The 19683-nt window shown below is 57.0% G+C and overlaps 1 protein-coding gene across 2 annotated transcripts in view; it reads left to right on the top strand.

The window, feature by feature from the left end:
- Positions 1 to 290: 290 nt before the first annotated feature.
- CHERP (calcium homeostasis endoplasmic reticulum protein) overlaps positions 291 to 19683 on the top strand; it is a 24107-nt gene continuing 4714 nt past the window's right edge. The window contains exons 1-11 of one of the 2 annotated variants that reach the window (XM_032170039.2): positions 291 to 374; positions 685 to 858; positions 6686 to 6870; positions 9150 to 9287; positions 9553 to 9704; positions 11422 to 11533; positions 11627 to 11716; positions 12414 to 12666; positions 14045 to 14220; positions 16615 to 17050; positions 19009 to 19247. In XM_032170039.2, the coding sequence (XP_032025930.1) occupies positions 350 to 374; positions 685 to 858; positions 6686 to 6870; positions 9150 to 9287; positions 9553 to 9704; positions 11422 to 11533; positions 11627 to 11716; positions 12414 to 12666; positions 14045 to 14220; positions 16615 to 17050; positions 19009 to 19247 (1980 nt within the window). In that variant the 5' untranslated portion in view covers positions 291 to 349. Of the gene's footprint in view, positions 375 to 684; positions 859 to 6685; positions 6871 to 9149; positions 9288 to 9552; positions 9705 to 11388; positions 11534 to 11626; positions 11717 to 12413; positions 12667 to 14044; positions 14221 to 16614; positions 17051 to 19008; positions 19248 to 19683 lie in introns of both variants that reach the window. The other variant, XM_032170038.2, reaches the window with a different exon arrangement.

Genomic DNA, 19683 nt, shown 5'->3' with positions numbered 1-19683 from the left:
CGCCGACCGAAGGGCACGCCGCCCGCCCCCCCGTCTCGACTAACAGCCACCTGCGCCGTTCCAGCCTTCCCGCGGCGCCGCGCGACTGAGACCCACTGCGCAAGTGTCAGTAAACTTCTGCGCGTGCGCCTCGCTAGCCCCTCCCGCGCGCCAGGCATCGCGCGGCTTCTTCCCGCCTGCCTCCCGCTCTCACTTCCGGAGTTTCCCAGCGACGGCCGTAAGTGGCGGGCGGAAGCGGCCCTAGAAGCCCGCCGTAAACGGCTCCCTCGCGCCACTTCCGGCCGGCTTCTGCAGACGGCGCTGGTGGTCGATCGTGTGGCGCCGGAGGACGTTCCCCGCGGCCGGAGCCATGGAGATGCCGCTGCCCCCCGATGGTGAGACCCAAACCGGCCGAGAGACCGTTTCTCTCTCCCCGGAACCTCTTGTTGGCCGGCCCCGCCTCCCAGAGTCCCCGGGCCTGGGAGGGGGCGGGGCTCGGCCTCGCGGCTTCGCCTGCGGCCTCTCCCGTGGGTCCCCGCACTCCCGGCGAGCGTGTGGCCCCTATCGGGACCCGTACAAGGGCAGCCTCTTCGGGGCCCACCCCCTTGGGGTCCCCGGCAAGGCGGACAGGGGCTGGGGCGCCGAGTCCCCCGGCTTTGGGCGGTCCTCGTTGACGCCCCGCATGGCCTTTTCTCCGTTCTCCAGACCAGGAGCTTCGAAATGTCATCGACAAGCTCGCCCAGTTCGTGGCTCGCAATGGGCCCGAGTTTGAGAAGATGACTATGGAGAAGCAGAAGGACAACCCCAAATTCTCGTTTCTTTTCGGAGGCGAATTCTACAGTTACTACAAGTGCAAGCTGGCACTGGAGCAGCAGCAGCGTGAGTCCCCCTCCGGCACTCAGGCCGCCCCATCGAGCGCTTCCTTTCTCGGATTCCAGTCCGGGCTCTGCCACAAACCTCTTTTTTTCGGGTCTTTTACTCTCTGAAGTGGAGCAGCTCGGTCCACACGATCCCTCTTCCGCTGTTCCCACGGCCCTGCACAGAGCGGCTGCTGGGTGCCACTGTAATGGAGAGCAACGAGGTTTTCGATCCTCCTCCTGGGCTCTGGATCAGGGATCTTGCTGTTGTTTTGCAGACTGATGACGGATTGTTTTAGTAGGAGTAGCGTGATTGTTTTAGTGTTTTCTAGGGAGGAAGTGATAGAGGCCGGATGGGAGCCCATGGGACAGGCACTGTCCAGCCCCCTTTGCCGTCTCCCTGTGGGTCTAGCAAGGTTTTGTGCATTTCAGATGCCTGCAGCACAAATCAAAAAGAACTATCCCTCTGAGTTTTAGTTATTGGCAAGTGTTTATCAGTGTTTGTTCAGTGGGGCAACAGGATTCCAGTCTTGCTCTCAAGAAGTTTAAGGTTAGGAAGCAGAGGTGGCCTTTGAATAATGGATAGTCACCAGGTGGTGCGGCTGCTCAGGGCAGGTATCACATCTGTCACGTTCAGTACCCAACCCCGTCTCTAGATTGTTTAAATGAATAACTAGGAGTTTGCCAGGTAGATAGACATTGAGAGGTGGTTGTCCCCTGTTTAATCGAACACCAACTGTGTGTTATGTATTAAGGTAACGTGACCCAAACAAGGTCTGTTTGGCCTTGGCGAACGTGTAGTTCAGGGGACTACATGCTCGCCTTGTATTAAGGTACAAGGTCATTGTACCTTAATACATAACACACAGTTGGTGTTCGATTAAACAGCTTGAAAGGAGGCCTGTTGCAGTGGCTCATACTGTAATCCCAGCACTTTGGGAGCCCAAGGCGGGCAGATCACTTGAGGTTAGGAGTCTGAGAACAGCCTGGCTAACATAATGAAAGCCTATCACTACTAAAGTTACAAAAATTAGGTGTGGTGGCACACGCCTGTAGTCCCAGCTACTGGAGAGGCTGAGGCAGAAGAATCGCTTGAACCTGGGAGGTGGAGGTTGCATTGAGCCGAGACCACACCATTGCACTCCAGCCTGGGTGACAGAATGAGACTCCATCTAAAAAAAAAAAACAAAAGCTTGAAAGGACGCCAGGCCCAGTGGCTTGTGCCTGTAATCCCAGAACTTTAGGAGGCTGAGTCGAGTGGATCACTTGAGGTCAGGAGTTCGAGACCAGCCTGGCCAACATGGTGAAACCCCATCTCTACTAAAAATACAAAAAAATTAGCCAGGCATGGTGGTGGGCACCTTTAGTCCCAGCTATTCAGGAGGCTGAGGCAGGAGAATCGCTTGAACCTGGGAGGTGGAGGTTGCAGTGAGCCAAGATCATGCCACTGCACTCCAGCCTGGGAGACAGAGCGAGACTCCATCTAACAAAAAACAAAAAAAAAACTTGAAAGGCTGAGAGAGTAGAACATTGCAAAGGTGCAGTTTCTTGAACAAGAGACAGAGAAAGAGAGAGTTGGTGTGTGTATTGCCAGGCACAGTGGCACACACTGTACCCCCAGCTACTCAGGAGGCTGAGGCTGGAGGGTTGCTTGAGCCCGGGAGTTTAGGGCTGTAGTGCGCTATGTCGATTGAGTGGTTGCACTAAGTTCAACGTCAATATGGTGACCCCCTGGGAGCTGGGGACCACTAGACTGTCTAAGGGGTGGTGAACTGGCCCAGGTCAGAAATGGAGCAGGTCGAAACTCCCGTGCTGATGAGTAGTGGCCTCGCGCCTGTACATAGCCACTGCACTCCAGCCTAGGCAACATAGTGGAGAATCTATTTAAGAAAAGAACGTGCTTGTATGAGAGAGGAGTTTGATCTGGAGTGTTAACTGCCAGGGGAAAAGTTTGGGTTTTCTCACTCAATCCACGGGTTTTTCTGATGCCTATTTAGGTTCGAGATGCGGGGGCGGGGTGGGCAGGGAGAGATCAGCTGCCTGAAATCGTAAGCAAAATATTGTATGTGCTTATGTGTTTCTAGAGCGATCCTTCCTTAGCCCCAGCACACCAAGTTTAAAACCGTTTCTAAAGGCAGCGAGAAGCCACAAGAGTTTTAAACAAGGGAGAGAGTGGCTTGGGGTGTGTGGCCGGTGGTGTAGGACAAGGTAGAGGGACCCGCCTGGGGAGCAGTGAGGCCTGCAGGGGAGCGAACAGGGCAGTTGCTCAGGTGAGAGATGGTGGGGTCTGAATTAAGTCAGTGGGTTGAGCCTGAGGGAGGGAGTGTGGGGGGCAGGTGGGGTGAAGGTAGAATCCATGAACTTGGGCACCAGTTGGATATTGACGACCTGATGGTGTAGTGAGCAGGGGAGGAAGACACCTCAGACCGTACTTTGACTTGGGTGACTGAGCTGAGGGCTGCTTTCCCTTTCTGGGGGGGCCACTTGGAAGCTGGTGCCATTATGGGGAAGGAGAGGGTGCTTATGCTTATAGCCCAGGAAGATTGAAGCCAAGAAGTGCTTTCTTTTTTTTTTTTTGGAGATGGAGTCTTGCTCTGTCGCCAGGCTGGAGTACAATGGCACGATCTCGGCTCACTGCAACCTCTGCCTCCCGGATTCAAGCGATTCTTCTGCCTCAGCCTCCCAAGTAGCTGGGACTACAGGCGTGCGCCACCACACCCAGCTAATTTTTGTATTTTTAGTAGAGACGTGGTTTCACCAGGCCAGGATGGTCTCGATCTCTTGACCTCATGATCCACCCACCTTGGCCTCCCAAAGTGCTGGGATTACAGGCATGAGCCATCGCGCCCAGCCAAGAAGTGCTTTCTGGCCGGGCGCGGTGGCTCACGCCTGTAAGAGGGGGGATCAGGGTCAGAGATCGAGACCATGATGAAACCCTGTCTCTACTAAAAAAAAAAAACAAAAAAAAATTAGCCGGGGTCCAGCTACTCGGAGAGGCTGAGGCAGGAGAATGGCGTGAACCCGGGAGGCGGAGCTTGCAGAGCCGAGATTGCGCCACTGCACTCCAGCCTGGGCAACAGAGCGAGACTCCGTCTCAAAAAAAAAAAAAAAAAGAAGTGCTTTCTGTGGGTGATGATATATTGGCTAGATCTAAAGGATGTGTTGGTGTTGGCCAGGTGAAAACAAGGGGAGAAAAGTGTTCCAGGCAGAGGAAGGAGCGCTTGGAGGGAATGGGGGACCCGGAGCTTAGGGTGGCTGAAGCCCAGAGTAGGAGGGGTTCTTGGAGTGGCCAGAGGTGGGGATGCAGAGTTGGGGGCCTGGCTTGGGGAGGAGTCGGGGGCCTGGCTTGGGGAGGAGTGAGGAGTGTATCCTGGAAGCGTGGGAGAGACTCGTGGAAGGTTTTGGTCTGTGTTCTGAAGCTGGGTTAGCCACAGTACAGCCAGTTCTGCACCCCACTCCTTAAAGCCTGGGCCTCAACTGTTCTAGAATGGAGCTTCACGAACTCTGGTGAAGAACCATTTTGGTTTTTGTTTTTTTAAGTTTCTAACCTGTTTTGCTTTGCAAAACTTTTGCAAAGCACAGTAACAATGTGGACCGTGAACCATCACGTGGCTAGAAAGGTTTTGAAATGCTCACTTTCTGGTTCCATAACTGTCTGTCACCCCTGGGTAGCCCACTCCTTAAGTGGCAATACCATGACTGCCATGTCGAAAAGAGGTAGAGGGGTGGGACCTGATGCAGGAAGACAGGTTCCGGGGTGACACAGGTGACAGTGGATCCATGGTGGTGACAGTGGGGACACAGACTGATGGGAGTGATGTCTAGGAGGCTGCCTTGACACTATGTGGCTCATCAGTGGGAGGCACATGCGCCTTCTGGCCTGGGTTTCTGGGCACATGGTGGTGCCAGCCATGGTGCGGATATCAGTGTAGGGTGTGAGAGGAAACACAGGCCCCTTGGAAACTCAGAGGGCCATGCAGTTGGTGGTCAGGGCCAAAGCTCAGGGAATCCAGAATGGAGATGATGGATTTAGGAATCACACTGTGCAGCTGACAATCGCAGCCGCAAGAATGGATAGCTCATGTTCCCCGGGGGTTGCATAGAGCGGAGGACAAGGCTCAGAACACAGGCTGTGCACCCCAGCATCTGAGGGTCCGACGGGAGAGGGGTTGGTAAAGGGGGAGAAAGGGACTGAGGGGGCAGACACATGGAGGCCAAGGGAGGCAAGCACCTGCGACAGGCCCGTGGGGCTGAGTTGAGTGAGGGTGCCTCAGCTGCCTGGGGGAAGGGGTGGCCTCAGGGAGTGGCACACAGGCACCAGGCTGAGATAAAGGGGAGGTGAAGATCTGGAGTGAGTCTTGGCTGAGAAATCGTTTAGAGAGGGATCATGGGGTGAAGGGAGAGGTTTGCAACCCAGAATATTCTGATGTGTTTATTTACTTTTTTTTTTTTTTTTTTTTTTTTTGAGACAGAGTCTCACTCTGTCACCCACGCTGGAGTGCAGTGGCACCATCTCGGCTCACTGCAACCTCCATCTTGCGGGCTCAAGCAATTCTCCTGCCTCAGCCTCTCAAGTAGCTGAGATTACAGGTGCCCACCACCACACCCGACTAATTTTTTGCATTTTCAGTAGAGGCAGGGCCATGTTGGCCAGGCTGGTCTCGAACTCCTGACCTCAGGTGATCCACCCTGAGATGGATCCTCTCAAAGTGCTGGGATTATAGGCGTGAGCCATCATGCCCAGCCCGATGTGTTTAGATACTGCTGGGGAGGAGTGGGTAAAGAGGGAGGAGTTGGAGAAATAAGAGAGAGAGAGAGAAGAAATATCAATAAGCAGTGTCCCTCGGACGGTAGGAGGGGTGGGATTCGGTGCAGAAGTTAGGGGTCATCCTGTAGAGTGTCTTTGGGTGCACAAACTGGAAGGCACAGTCAGCCCCAAGACTTGACTTGAGCGCTCAGTGAGGGGCGACACCTTCCACCCGACACCCCACACCCCTTATCTTTGGCTTTGTCCTGGTCCCCTTGGAGTGGGGCTCTGGAGGGCTCCAGGGGTACATGGTTCCATTTAGACCAGGTGACCCCAAGACGGAGAGAGAGGTGGGTCATCTTGTCCAGGGCCTCCTTATGAGCAGGGTCCCTTCCTCAGAGACCTCACCACCCGCCCCATCTGGCCAGAGTTGGGACCTGCGCCCACCCTGACCCAGGCTTCTGCTGGCAGAATGGGTGTCTCACTGCTGCCTCAAACCGTATGCACCCCTGAATGCAGAGGGGTCTCTGTCCCCAAGGGCTGGAGAAGTAAGGAGAGTCAGTAGAAGGACAAGGCAAGTGTAGGGGAGGCCGCCGTGTGCGCTCGGGGGTGCGGCTTCGTGCCTTTCTGGCCAGATGTGCAGAGGCCCGGTGGCTGTGACATCTTAACAGTCAATGGGTAGCTTAAGTGGCAGAGGTCAGCAAGTGGCTGAGGAGGTCGGGGGATGAGAGGTGCCGAGGCCTGGGTTCTGCATCAGGTGGGGCCTAGGTGGGTGAGGAGGTGGGCAGGCTCAAGCTTAGCTTGTACCGGAAGGACACTGTGCAAGGACTGGATGGTGCTGGCAAGAGAGTGGCCAGGGGACTTCCTAGGTTCTCTGAGGAGGGGACAGCCCGAAGATGGAAGGATGAAGCTGGGATCCTGTGAGAGGGAGGGCAGGGCCCGAGAGTAGGAGGAGCTGGTCTGTGTGGGCACGAGGCTGTGAACAGGCCCTCGTGGATGGTGAGTCCCTGGGGAAGGGGAGGCCCCTGTGGCTGAGAGGTGGCCAAGGGGACACCTAGATCCCCATCTGCATTCTCACGGGGCACCCCTCCTCTCCCTCCAGTCATCTGCAAGCAGCAGACCCCAGAGCTGGAGCCAGCCGCTGCCATGCCGCCCCTTCCACAGCCCCCACTGGCCCCCGCCGCCCCCATCCCGCCGGCCCAGGGTGCGCCATCCATGGACGAGCTCATCCAGCAGAGCCAATGGAACCTCCAGCAGCAGGAGCAGCACTTGCTGGCACTCAGACAGGTACGGGCCCGCCCCCTCCTCAGCCAGACACCAGCAGCTCCCCTGTGCCTCTGTTTTTGCGTCTGCTCATCAGAATGAATAACAGGTGTCAGTGAGGACAGGGCCTGCCCTGCCACCCAGGGCTTGGTGCATGTCAGCCACTGTCACCTGCAGCCCTGATGCCAGACACGGAGGCTGCTTCTTATCTCAGTGAAGCCACTGGACATGTGTGCACCCATCACCCTGGGGTGGACTCCCCTAGTGGGACTGGGGCACGTGTGAACCTTGAAGCTCCCTAACAGCTGTGGCCAGACAGCCTCTGGTGCCTACCATTGGCCCCACCACACAGTAGCTAGGTCACCTGGAGCTGTTGGTTGGGGAAGGACCCCCCCCTTTTTTTTTTTTTTTTGAGTCTTGTTCTGTCACCCAGGTTGGAGTGCAGTGGCGCGATCTCGGCTCACTGCAGCCCCCGCCTCCCGAGTTCAAACGATTCTCCTGCCTCAGCCTCTGGAGTAGCTGGGATTACAGGCATGCATCACCACACCCAGCTAATTTTTGTATTTTTAGTAGAGATGGGGTTTCACCAGGTTGGCCAGGCTGGTCTCAAACTCCTGATCTCAGGTGATCCACTTGGCCAGAAGGACCCTTTTGTCCTTCCTGGTCCAACAGTTTGATAACGTTTGCCAAATGGAATAAAGGTGCATTGACTGGGCGTGGTGGCTCACACCTGTAATCCCAGCACTTTGGGAGGCTGAGACGGCGGATCATGAGGTCAGGAGCTCGAGGCTAGCCTGGCCAACATGATGAAACCCTGTGTCTACGAAAAATACAAAAATTAGCTGGGCGTGGTGGTGCACGCCTGTAATCCCAGCTACTTGGAAGGCTGAGGCAGGAGAATTGCTTGAACCCGGGAGGAAAAGGTTGCATGAGCCAAGATCACACCACTGCACTCCAGCCTGGGTGACAGAGCAAGACTCAGACTCGGAAAAAATAAATAAATAAAAGACTACAGGTGCATTGCCAGAAAAACGAGAGGAATAGAATACCAAACCTCCAAAACACCAGCCCTATGCTTAGTACTAGGTTCAGGGCATAAAATCACACTGTCATATTGCTCTCAGAAAGTTCCAGCTGGGAGCAGTGGGCTCAGCCTGTAATCCCAGCACTCTGGGAGGCCAAGGCAGGCGGATCACAGGGTCATGAGTTTGAGACCAGCCTGGCCAATATGGTGAAACCCCGTCTCTAATAAAAAATACAAAAATTAGTTGGGTGCGGTGACAGGTGTCTGTAGTCCCAGCTACTTGGGAGACTGAGGCAGGAGAATTGCTTGAACCTGGGAAGCAGAGTTTGCAGTGAGCCGAGATCATGCCATTGCACTCCAGCCTGGGCGACAGAGTGAGATTCCATCTCAAAAAAAAAAAAGGAAAGTTCCAGAATGCTCAACCTCAGCTTGCTTCTGTTCATCATGGAGTGGGAGGCCTGCCTCGACCAGCCGTAACTGACCGCTGGTCCCCATGGCAGCTCTGTTTTTACCAGTCGCACTTTAACCTGTGTTTCCTCTTGAGGAATGAGATTGTCCCCTTCTTGCTTCACTAGAGGCCGTGGGTGTGTCCTCTTCCTCTACTGCCTGTTCACGCCATCCCTCATTTTTCTTTTTTTTTTTCTTTTTTGTTGTTTTGTTGTTGTTGTTAGAGACAAAGTCTTGCTCTGTCACTCAGGCTGGAGTGCAGTGGTACAGTCGCAGCTTACTGTAACTTTGAACTCCTGGGTTCCAGCGATCCTTCCGCCTCAGCCTTCCAAGTAGTTGGGAACACAGGCACACACTACCATGCTCAACTGATTTATATTTTATTTTTTGTAGAGATGAGGTCTCGCTATGTTGCCCAGGTGGTCTGGAGCTCCTCGGCTCAAGCGATCCTCCCGCCTCAGCCTCCCAAAATGCTGGGATTACAGGCATGAGCCACCGCGCCCCGCCTTTGTTTTTTGTTGAGTTGGTTTGCAGAGGTTGTTTGTTCCTCTGGGCTGCAGTGTTTTCCTTGGTTACCTGGAGGGCAGGTGTTGTCTCCTGGTATGTGCTGTCAGTGCCCTGCCCACTCCGGGAGGGATTGTCACAGATTCACGGCAGGCATGACAGACAGAATCTCCTTGTGCTGGGGACAAGCAAGGGAGCTGATGGCCAGAGCAGCCCAGAGTCCGGGCATCGCCACCATGTCCCCACCCCACCCCTGCTGAGCCAGGCCGGAGGGCTCGGGCTGCAGGTCCCTCCTCATGTGCTCTCGGCCCCACTGACCCCCCCGCAGGAGCAAGTGACAGCGGCCGTGGCCCACGCGGTGGAGCAGCAGATGCAGAAGCTTCTGGAGGAGACCCAGCTAGACATGAACGAGTTTGACAACCTGCTGCAGCCCATCATCGACACGTGCACCAAGGACGCCATCTCGGTGAGGGGCCGGCGCTTCCCAGAGCCCAGCTTCCCCCTGGTCCCGCCCTGAGGCAGGGCCTGCCGCAGCCAGTCTGGGCTAAGGGCTGTTACGATGGGTGCCTTTCCCTCCCACCTTGAGCACCCTCCTGAGGCTGTGGGACCCTGTGCCCCCCACCCTTATGGTGTGTCCTTCCCTGGGCTGATGGTGACACGCTCTCAGGGATGCAGTGGGTGCCTGGGGGAGCCACGGCCCTGCTCACTCATCATCGGCTCGGTTGTTGCAGGCCGGGAAGAACTGGATGTTCAGCAATGCCAAGTCCCCGCCGCACTGTGAGCTGATGGCCGGCCACCTCCGGAACCGCATCACAGCTGACGGGGCGCACTTCGAGCTGCGGCTGCACCTCATCTACCTGATCAACGACGTGCTGCACCACTGGTGAGCGCCACCGCCCCGTGCCCAGAGCGCCACTTCCTCACGCTCCTTCTCCTCAACCCCTCCTGGGCGGCCGCTTGCTCCAATCAGCTTGGCTTGGCCTGTCCTGAGACTAGGGGGCACTTGTCCAGGGATCCCGGGTCGGAGGGGTCTCTGTGAGCCATCAGGCTTCTGTCTGCAGGACTGCGGGGTCTAGGTGTCCCATGCACCTTCACTGCATGCCCTGTCCTCTCCCCTAGACCCCAGCCGCACCTGTCACATTGCTGTCTTCTGGGGGCCACTGTTCCCTGTGCCCCTTGCTCTCTTGGCGTTTCCTTGTTGCCTTCTCGGCCACAGCCTCCTTGGCTTCTGTGTCTTTCTCTTGCCCTCGTCACTGATTTGCACGCACACACACACACACACACACACACAGTCACCTGACTTTGCTCAGCCATCAGGACCCTCCTTTGGGGTCCCCTTCTCCAGCCCTGACCCATCTCTCAGGCTTCAACAGAGCCACCTCTGCCCACCCTCTATCCCCACCCAGCCCTCACCCTTCCCACTGTTGCTGTCTCCACCCTCCCCAAGGTTGGGCGGGTATTTCCTTCTACAGGGTCACCGGGGCTCTTCTCACAAAAATTAGAAAAAGAACAAAACAATAGAACCCCAGGCCAAAGGCCCACACTTGGAGGAGGAGACAGGCATTGCTACTGAGCCTAGCGGGCAGCAGTCCTGGCCGGGTGCCTTGTGTGCCTCTACACTGGGCCAGTCTGCCAGCACCCATCTCGCCCTATCTACCACATGCAGCACTGCCTGAGTCCCTCTTCCCTCCCCACCTCAGTGCCTGTTTCTCTCCTGCTGGGAAGTGAGCTACGGCTCGGCACCACCTCTGCCCTTCTGCTCCTCCTCGTGCCTCCTCTTCTCCCTGCCTCTGAGTCAGGGGCACCTTGCACGGATGCATAGTTTCCCGCATTCTCCAGCCACGTGCCTCTCTAGCTCCACTCTGTCCGAAGCCAAGTGCTGCTCACCCGGCCCAGGCCCTTGCTCCCCTGAGCTCCCTGCGGCAAGCTGGGGGCTGAGGGGCTTCCAGCTGCTCCCCTCCTGTCCCGCGTCCCTCCCCGGGGGCAGCCATCTCCCTGCGCAGCTGCAGGGGCCTCCCAGGCCAGGTAGGCACAGTGTCCTGTGCAGCACTGCACAGCGGTCCTGAGAGGACATGGGCCCAGCGCCTCCCCCCGCTGGGCATCCAGTCACTCTTCTAAAGCATCTTAGGTGCCTGAGGGACTGGGCACCCTCCCTCCTCCTCCCAAGAGGCCTGGCCTGGGCCGAGGTTTCCTTGTGCCTAGCAAGTGACGAAGACAAGACCCCCACTCCGCAGCAGTCCCATCCCGCCCATCGCACACAGGCAGGGGCTCCCGAGGGCCCATGTCCCTTCATCCTCAGTGCCACCCAAGAGGGAAGGAGGGAAGGTTATTTCCTATCTAGGGGACTGGACCAAAAGGCCTTGCTCAGAACGGCCCCAGGCACGTTCTCTCCTTCCCCTGCTTGCTGTTTTTCCATCCGTCCCTTCCTCGAGCCCAGGCACCAGCACAGGTCTCGTGGGAGCCCATCCATCTCCCTGACCGGGTTGGGGACCCGATTCCCGAGAAGGCAGAGGGCGCTGAGGCTGGAGCCACGATGGTAACGGGCGCGTGGCCGGGTCCCGCCCCAGGGCCCTGACGCGCGGAAAGTCTCTCCCTCACAGCCAGCGCAAGCAGGCCCGGGAGCTGCTGGCCGCCCTGCAGAAGGTCGTGGTGCCCATCTACTGCACCAGCTTCCTGGCCGTGGAGGAAGACAAGCAGCAGAAGATCGCTCGGGTTCGTGGGCCCCGGGCCGGGGATTGGGCGAGACCGGGACACGCAGGGCTCCCCCTCCCCACTGACCCGGCCTCTCTCCCCTCCCACCCCCAGCTCCTGCAGCTTTGGGAGAAAAATGGCTACTTTGATGACTCCATCATTCAGCAGCTACAGAGCCCGGCCCTGGGGCTTGGTCAGTACCAGGTGAGTGTCCCTGTCCACCCACACCTCACCCCAGAGCTAGGGCGGGTGCCCCAGGAGGGTTTGGGAATGTGAGGACAGCAGCTGCCACCCCAGCAGGTCCCAGAAGCCAGACAGCCCATGTCCCCTGCCTGTGCTAGGAGTAGCCAGTGGGTGTTGACCAGAGAGTCCCAGGTGACATTTCCGAGGCCTTAGGTGTGTCTCCCTGACTTTCCTGGCACACTAGAACCAGGCGGCCTTTCGGAGTCACTGCACATGGCCCATTTGCTCTGGTGGTCAGGCATGTTCCAGCGTGATGGAAGCGTGAGGAAGCCCAGACGTGGCTTAGGCTGTGGCAGCCCCTCCTGCTGAGAGCCACATGGCGAGTGGGAGGCAGAGCCCATGAGCGTGTCCCAGAATGTTGGTGGGCAGTGTTCGCTGAGCAGCCACGCAGCGGCCAGGACACGGCTGTCATTGCTTGTTCCTGTTAACAGGGAATCGTAAACCACACTGCAACGAACATCCTCATCCCCAAATCTGTGGCCAAATCCCAACGCACACTCCGGTTGCCCAGACTGTGTTGGCTGTTTCACATGACGGTTCCCTGTCCGCCTGCCCCAGGTCCCCCAGGCTCTGCTGCTTTCCAGGCGTTTGTCCTCTGGCGCCAGGCAGCGAGCCCCAAAGCCGCGTACTGAGCAGCGGGTGCTCTTCTCTCTCCCAGGCCACCCTCATCAATGAGTACTCCTCGGTGGTCCAGCCGGTGCAGCTGGCCTTCCAGCAGCAGATCCAGACCCTCAAGACACAGCACGAGGAGTTCGTCACCAGCCTGGCCCAGCAGCAGCAGCAGCAGCAACAGCAGCAGCAGCAGCTCCAGATGCCGCAGATGGAAGCTGAAGTCAAGGCCACGCCTCCGCCACCTGCCCCACCCCCGGCCCCAGCACCTGCCCCTGCCATCCCGCCCACCACCCAGCCTGGTACGGGGCTCCCTCAGCCCAGCCTGCCCCCAGGAAACAGCCCCCAGAGGCTGGGCACCGAGTGTAGTCAGAAAGCAGTCTGCCACCCTCCAACACAGTTCTGGTTCCCTTGTCCCAGGCCTGCTCCTAGGCCCAGGTTTTCATCCATTTACAAGCACAAGCCAGGTGACCTTAGAGTAAAACTCCAACCATCCCATTCCTGAACAGCAGAAGATCTGTTTCCTGTTCCCAGAGAAGAGAATACCCAGATCATTCCCCAAGACTAGGGTAACTATTACATCAGGCAGGAAGGACAATGCACGGACTGAAAATATAATTGGCCAGGTGTGGTGGCTTACGCTTGTAATCCCAGCACTTTGGGAGGCCAAGGCGGGCAGATCACTTGAGCCCAGGAGTTTGAGATTAGCCTGGGCAACATGGTGGAACCCCCTCTCTACTAAAAATAGAAAAATGGTGCTCACCTGTTGTCCCAGCTACTTGGGGACTGAGGTGGGAGGATCACTTGGGCCCATGAGATTGAGGCTGCAGTGAGCCATATTTACACCACTGCACTCCAGCCTGGGTAACAAAATGAGACCCTGTCTCAGAAAATGCAATCTAGTGTCCCTTCTGAAAAAGACACAGAAATACTGAAGGAAATCTTAGCAGAATCTAGCAAAGGATTTTGTTTTTTGTTGTTGTTTTTTTGAGACGAAGTCTCGCTCTTATCGCCCAGGTTGGGCTACAGTGCCGTGATCTCGGCTCACTGCAACCTCCGCCTCCCGGGTTCATGCCATTCTCCTACCTCAGCCTCCCAAGTAGCTGGGACTACACGCGCCCGCCACCACGCCCAGCTAATTTTTTGTATTTTTAGTAGCGACGGGGTTCCACTGTGTTAGCCAGGATGATCTCAATCTCCTGACCTCATGATCCGCCAGCCTCGGCCTCCCAAACTGCTGGGATTATAGGCATGAGCCACCGCGCCCGGCCTAGCAAAGGATTTTAAAATTACATTCTGATCAAAGAAGATTTGTTCCAGGAATATGAGGATTGTATAGGATAGAAAACAGATTGTGGAGAAATGACCTTTTAATTAGATACAGGAAAGGTGTCTAATCAAATTGTGTGGATAGAAATTCTTCAGCAAACCAAGAAGGCAGGAGTGAGGCATGTGTCTTGTAAAGCTTTGAAAAGGACAGATGTGTGTCATGTTCAAGGTCGAAACCTCCCCTCACCCCGTCCCCTTCCTGGAGGCCAGTGATAGTCATGGTTTTAGTAGGTCCTGAAGCGATCCATTGGGCACTAAAAGCTGTAGCCTGGTTTGCTCTGGGGTAGTGTGGAGAGGAGACAGCGCCTCCTGCTGCCAGGCCTGCTCTAACTGCCTGTCACTTGGATTTAGATGACAGCAAGCCTCCCATCCAGATGCCTGGCTCTTCAGAGTACGAAGCCTCAGGAGGGGTCCAGGATCCTGCAGCCGCTGGCCCCCGGGGCCCCGGGCCACATGACCAAATCCCACCGAACAAGCCCCCTTGGTTTGACCAGCCTCACCCCGTGGCTCCTTGGGGCCAGCAGCAGGTATTGATTGGAACCTGGGGTGGGAGCAGATGGGGCACACTTGGCCTGATGGGGTAGCCTCCCCTATGCCAGTTGGTGGGCATTGAGTGGCTTACTGGGGAACAATGAGGGATATTCTGTGACAGAGCTTATGCTGGGTTAGTGACAGCCCTGTCTTCCTGTGGCTCCGGGACAGGTCGAGTGACAGGTCTTCACGTCCGTTCCCCGAGCTTTGATGGTTTGGGCTTCTCTGTAGTCTAGATCCCCATTTTCCTGCGAGTGCAGGGAAGTTTAACGCCACAAGGCATGGCAGGGTGTTCTGTTTCCTGTCCTTAAACAGGTTCAGCTAGTTGAGTGTCAGTGTTTTGTCATCCTGGAAAGAAGAAGGTGCTTTTGTAAGGAAAGGGGGATGTCAGAAATGTCTGGCATGTTGCCCCTGGGAGGCCTCACATGCAGCTTTGCTATGGGTCACATATCCCTGGGCCAAGGCAAGGGCCACTTCATCTGGCACAGCATGGCTGTGAAGTGCCCTGGAGCGTGCTGGGTCCACTTAGAGCACTGAGGCACAGCCCAGGGCCTTCCCGGGCGCGACTTTCCCCCTTGACCATGGGGCCTGGTTGGCTTTGCAGCGTGGCCTTTCCAGGTGACTCCCTGTCTGCAGGGACAGGTGTAAGAATGGCAAGGAGACTGGCTCTGGACTGAGACTTGGTGGTTGTGGCTTTGAGCCTCCCACCCCCAGCTTCAGGACACAAAGCTGATTTAGGTTCAAATCTTTTGAACCTCACAAAAGATTGGACACCCCCATAAAGACAGCTGCCACCTCCGAGTGCTGGCCGGGAGCCAGATGGTGGTGGCTGTTTTGCAGGTACCCTCTGCTGGGGGAGCAGTTCTTGTCCCTGTTCTGTGGGTATGGAAACAGGCCCTTAGTGTCTCTAGGCTCAGTCTTTTCGCAGACCAGAAGGTTGGGCTCAGGACAATGGGCACGCCCCTCACTGAGGGTGCCCGCTAGGCCAGCAGTGCATCCTGCAGTCCACACTGAGAGACAGCAGCCTGGCCTGCTTGACTTGGCCATGTGTGGTCTTAACACTAGAAGTAATTTCTCGAGGCAGGAAGATTGCCTGAGGCCAGGAGTTTGGGACCAGCCTGGGCAACAAAGCAAGACTCCATCTCTACGAAGAGTAAAAATAAGCTGGCATGGTGGTGCACACCTGTCGTCCCAGGTACACAGCGGTCTGAGGCAGGAGGATTGGTTCAGCCAGGACTTCAGGCTTCATTGAGCTATGGTCATGCCACTGCATTCTAGCCTGGGTGACAGAGTGAGACCTTGTCTCTAAAAAAGAAAAGGCTGGGCGTGGTGGCTCACGCCTGTAATCCCGGCAGTTTGGGAGGCTGAGGTGGACAGATCATTTGAGGTCAGGAGTTTGAGACCAGCCTGGCCAACATGGTGAAACCTCACCTCTATTAAAGATAAAAAAATAGCCGGGCATGGTGCCAGGCACCTATAATCCCAGCTACTCGAGGAGCTGAGGCAGGAGAATCACCTGAACGCGGGATGTGGAAGTTGCAGTGAGCCAAGATCGCGCCACTGTACTCCAGCCTGGGCAACAGAGCGAGACTGTCTCAAATTAAGAAAAAGAAAAACAAGTAGTTCCTGATATTTAACATCTGGCTCTCCGGCTTCTCTTGGAAGCCTGGAGAATGTGGCGGCCTGGGCCAGCCTCCCCTTAGTAGGGGTCAGCGCAGTTACCCAGCCGTGACCCTAGACACCGGCCTTCTCATTGGCCTCTGCGCTCCTCCCGTCTCCTGCCCAAGCTGGAGTTTGCCCTCCTGGCTTTAAGTCTCCAGAACAGAAGCTGGTGAGGGAAGAACCTCCCGTCTTCAGTCTACAGGAAGATGCTGGCTTGGTTTGAGGGTCCCCAGAAGCAGACCCCAAGACAAGGATGTGTGTGCCGCAGTGTATCTGCCCAGCAGACGGCTTTTGGGGAGAGGAAGAGTGAGGCAGGGCAGGGGGTGTCAGAGTGAGCCCTGCCCCGTGGGTGACTGGGGTGCTCTGAAAAGCGATACCGTCTGTGCCTCTGCACTATGCCCCTGAGGGACGAGGGAGCTGGCATTTGTCTGGCAGTGGTAGCGGGGAGCACCTCATGGCCTGTGCAGCCTGTGTGCGGGTGCAGCGCGCCCCAGTGGGAGAAACAGCCCCGGGACTGAGATGTGGGTGCAGTGGTTGGGGGTCTGGTCATTTTGCAGCAGCATGTGGTCGGGGCTGAGAGCAGGTGCCCAGCATCCCCGTAGGCGTCAGCGTAGGAGGCGCCCCAATGTGGCCAGGGCAGCGCCTCCATGGTCTGAGCCAGCGCTGTGATGCTGCCAAGCGCTGGGGCCCAGACCGCGCAGGGCTCACACCTGTCCCTTCCCTTGCAGCCGCCAGAGCAGCCACCCTACCCGCACCACCAGGGCGGCCCACCCCACTGCCCCCCCTGGAACAACAGCCACGAGGGCATGTGGGGCGAGCAGCGCGGTGACCCCGGCTGGAACGGCCAGCGCGACGCACCCTGGAACAACCAGCCTGACCCCGCCTGGAACAACCAGTTCGAGGGCCCCTGGAACAGCCAACACGAGCAGCCACCCTGGGGTGGGGGCCAGCGCGAGCCGCCCTTCCGCATGCAGCGGCCCCCACACTTCCGGGGGCCCTTCCCGCCCCATCAGCAGCACCCGCAGTTCAACCAGCCTCCGCACCCCCACAACTTCAACCGCTTCCCGCCCCGCTTCATGCAGGACGACTTCCCGCCACGGCACCCCTTCGAGCGGCCGCCCTATCCCCACCGCTTCGACTACCCCCAGGGGGACTTCCCTGCCGGTGAGTGTACGGGCGCCTGGGTAGGGCCTGGGGGAGGCACCCATGGCTCGCCTGCCGAGCAGGCTGGTGGCGCTGCTTGTGGTCCTGGCGTGCTCCCGAGTGCACAGTGACAGGCACAGGGTCATGGGACGTCCGAGGAGCCCAGCCTGGGTTCTCAGGAAGTGGGGGCACAGACTCAGCTTTGCCGCCCTGATTAGGCCCGGTTGGCCGCAGATGAGGCAGATCCAGTAGGGAAAGGTTCCTGCCGTGGGTGGGCGTGGCGAGGGCAGGGCGGGGCCTCGTTTTTTTTACTGCTGCTGCTTGCTTTTTGCATCAGTTTTCCCGTTGTATTAGTTCGTTTAAAAAATCAATACTTGGTGTGGTGTTGGGTGCCTATGGTCCTAGCTGCTTAGAAGGCTGAGGTTGTGGTAAGCTGTGATCGCATCACTGTACTCCACCCTGGGCGACAGACTCTGTCTCAAAAAAAAACAAAAAACTAGTTTTCTTTTTTAAAAAAATTTTGTTATTTTATTTTAAATAGAGATGGGGTCTTGCTATGTTGGCCAGGCTACTCTCAAACTCCTGGGCTCAAGCAATCATCCCCCCTCAGCCTCTAGAGTAGCTGGGTCTACAGATGTGAGCCACCATGCCCAGTATCTTTGTTATTGATTTTATTATTTCTAATCTTTTAGTACTTTTTTTTTTTTTTTTTGAGACACAGTCTCACCCTGTTGCCCAGGCTGGAGTGCAATGGCGCAATCTCAGCTCACTGCAACCTCCGCCTCCCGGAATCAGGTGATTCTCCTGCCTCAGCCTCCCGAGTAGCTGGGATTACAGGTGTGCGCCACTACGCCTGGCTAATTTTTTGTATCTTTAGTAGAGACAGGGTTTCACCATGTTGCCCAGGCTGGTCTCGAGCTCCTGACCTCAGGTGATCCGCCCGCCTCGGCCTCCCAAAGTGCTGGGATTACATGTGTGAGCCACCTCACTTGGCTTTTTGTTGTTGTTGTTGTTTGTTTTTTTGAGACTGAGCCTCACTGTCGCCCAGGCTGGAGTGCAGTGGCACAGTCTCGGCTCACTGCAGCCTCCTCTTGGGTTCAAGTGATTCTCCCACCTTGGCCTCCTCAGTAGCTGGGATTACAGGCACCAGTCACTATGCCCAGCTAATTTTTGTATTTTTAGTAGATGGGGTTTCGCCATGTTGGCCAGGCTGGTCTTAAACTCTGGGCCTCAAGTGATCCACCCATCTTGGCCTCCCAAAGTGCTGAGATTACAGGCGTGAGCCACCGTGCCCGGCCTTCTCTCTTTAAATACATTTCTGATTATAAATGCATCTTGGAGACCGCTTGGCACATTTATTGCTTTTACTTTTTGGCTTGGGCTGACATGATAAAAGTCCTGCAGCCTGGACGGCTTCAACAGCTGGAATGTATCGTCTTAAGGATCTGGGGGCTGGAGGTCCAAGGTGGAAGTGTGGCGGGTTCGGGTTAGTGTCTCGGAGGCCTGTCTCCTTGGCTCACAGGTGACCGTCTTCTCTCTACGTGTCTGTGTCCTAATCTCTTATTGTAATGGCAACAGTCACATTGGATTAGGGCCACCATGGCTTTATTTTAACTCATTTGTGTCTTTAAAGGCCCTGTCTCCAAATACAGTTCCATCCTGAGCTACTGGGGGCTGGGACTTCAGCGTATGGATTCGGAGGGTCACAACTTAGCCCTCACATTGCAGTTTTGGGGTTTTGTGGTTTTCTTCTGTCAGCCTCAAGCTCCCTCGGCTGTGCCTATGGATGCGGGACAGGCCCCTCGGAGCCTGGCTCCTCTGTGCTTCGCTGCCTGGTCTTAAGCAGTGAGAGAAGGTGTTGGGCAGGCTCCCAGGAGGGGTTGGCCTCCTGGCCCTTCACTGAGCCCCTTCCCTCCAGCACTTGTCACCTGGGAGATCCTGACTGGCCTGTGGTCCTGAGGCAAGTCTCTGTTTTGCAGAAATGGGGCCTCCTCACCACCACCCTGGCCACCGCATGCCTCATCCTGGCATCAACGAGCACCCGCCCTGGGCTGGACCCCAGCACCCCGACTTCGGCCCTCCCCCCCACGGCTTCAACGGGCAGCCCCCGCACATGCGGCGACAGGGCCCGCCCCACATCAACCACGATGACCCCAGCCTGGTCCCCAACGTGCCCTACTTCGATCTCCCTGCTGGGCTGATGGCGCCCCTTGTGAAGGTAATGCCCCACGGCGGGCTCCAAGCTGAGCATGCTTACCACACTGGCCCCCGTTTCTCCTCGTGAAAAGTGAACACACGGGACCGGGTGCCTCCCGGGGCTCCCCTTCCTCATCTCCCATTCCCTAGGGACCCTGATCCGTCAGTGGGAGGTGTCCAAACCGGAGTTGCACGGTGTGGCCGTAAGCGACGCCATGTCTGCCCTGCCCCTCCTATCCCTCCCGCCGCAGGGAGCTTCAGCCATGTGGGGCCAGCTGGGCTATGAGGCTCGAGTCCTCCCTTCGTCCTTTTTGGTCCAGGCCCTCAGAAGCACCTTGTCCCAGGGCTGCTGATGGAGGGAATGTCTTAGAAGGAGCACCTGTGAGCTGTGCCTGCCAAGCACAGAGGGAGGGGGGTGGCCCTGGAGGAGCCGGGCAGGGCTGGCAGCAGCTGATACC

Source organism: Hylobates moloch, unplaced genomic scaffold (genome assembly GCF_009828535.3).
Source record: "Hylobates moloch isolate HMO894 unplaced genomic scaffold, HMol_V3 SCAFFOLD_12, whole genome shotgun sequence".
In the NCBI taxonomy this organism is placed as follows: Eukaryota; Metazoa; Chordata; class Mammalia; order Primates; family Hylobatidae; genus Hylobates; species Hylobates moloch.
Note: the sequence above shows the minus strand (reverse complement) of the source record. Positions and strands in the feature narration are given on the sequence as shown.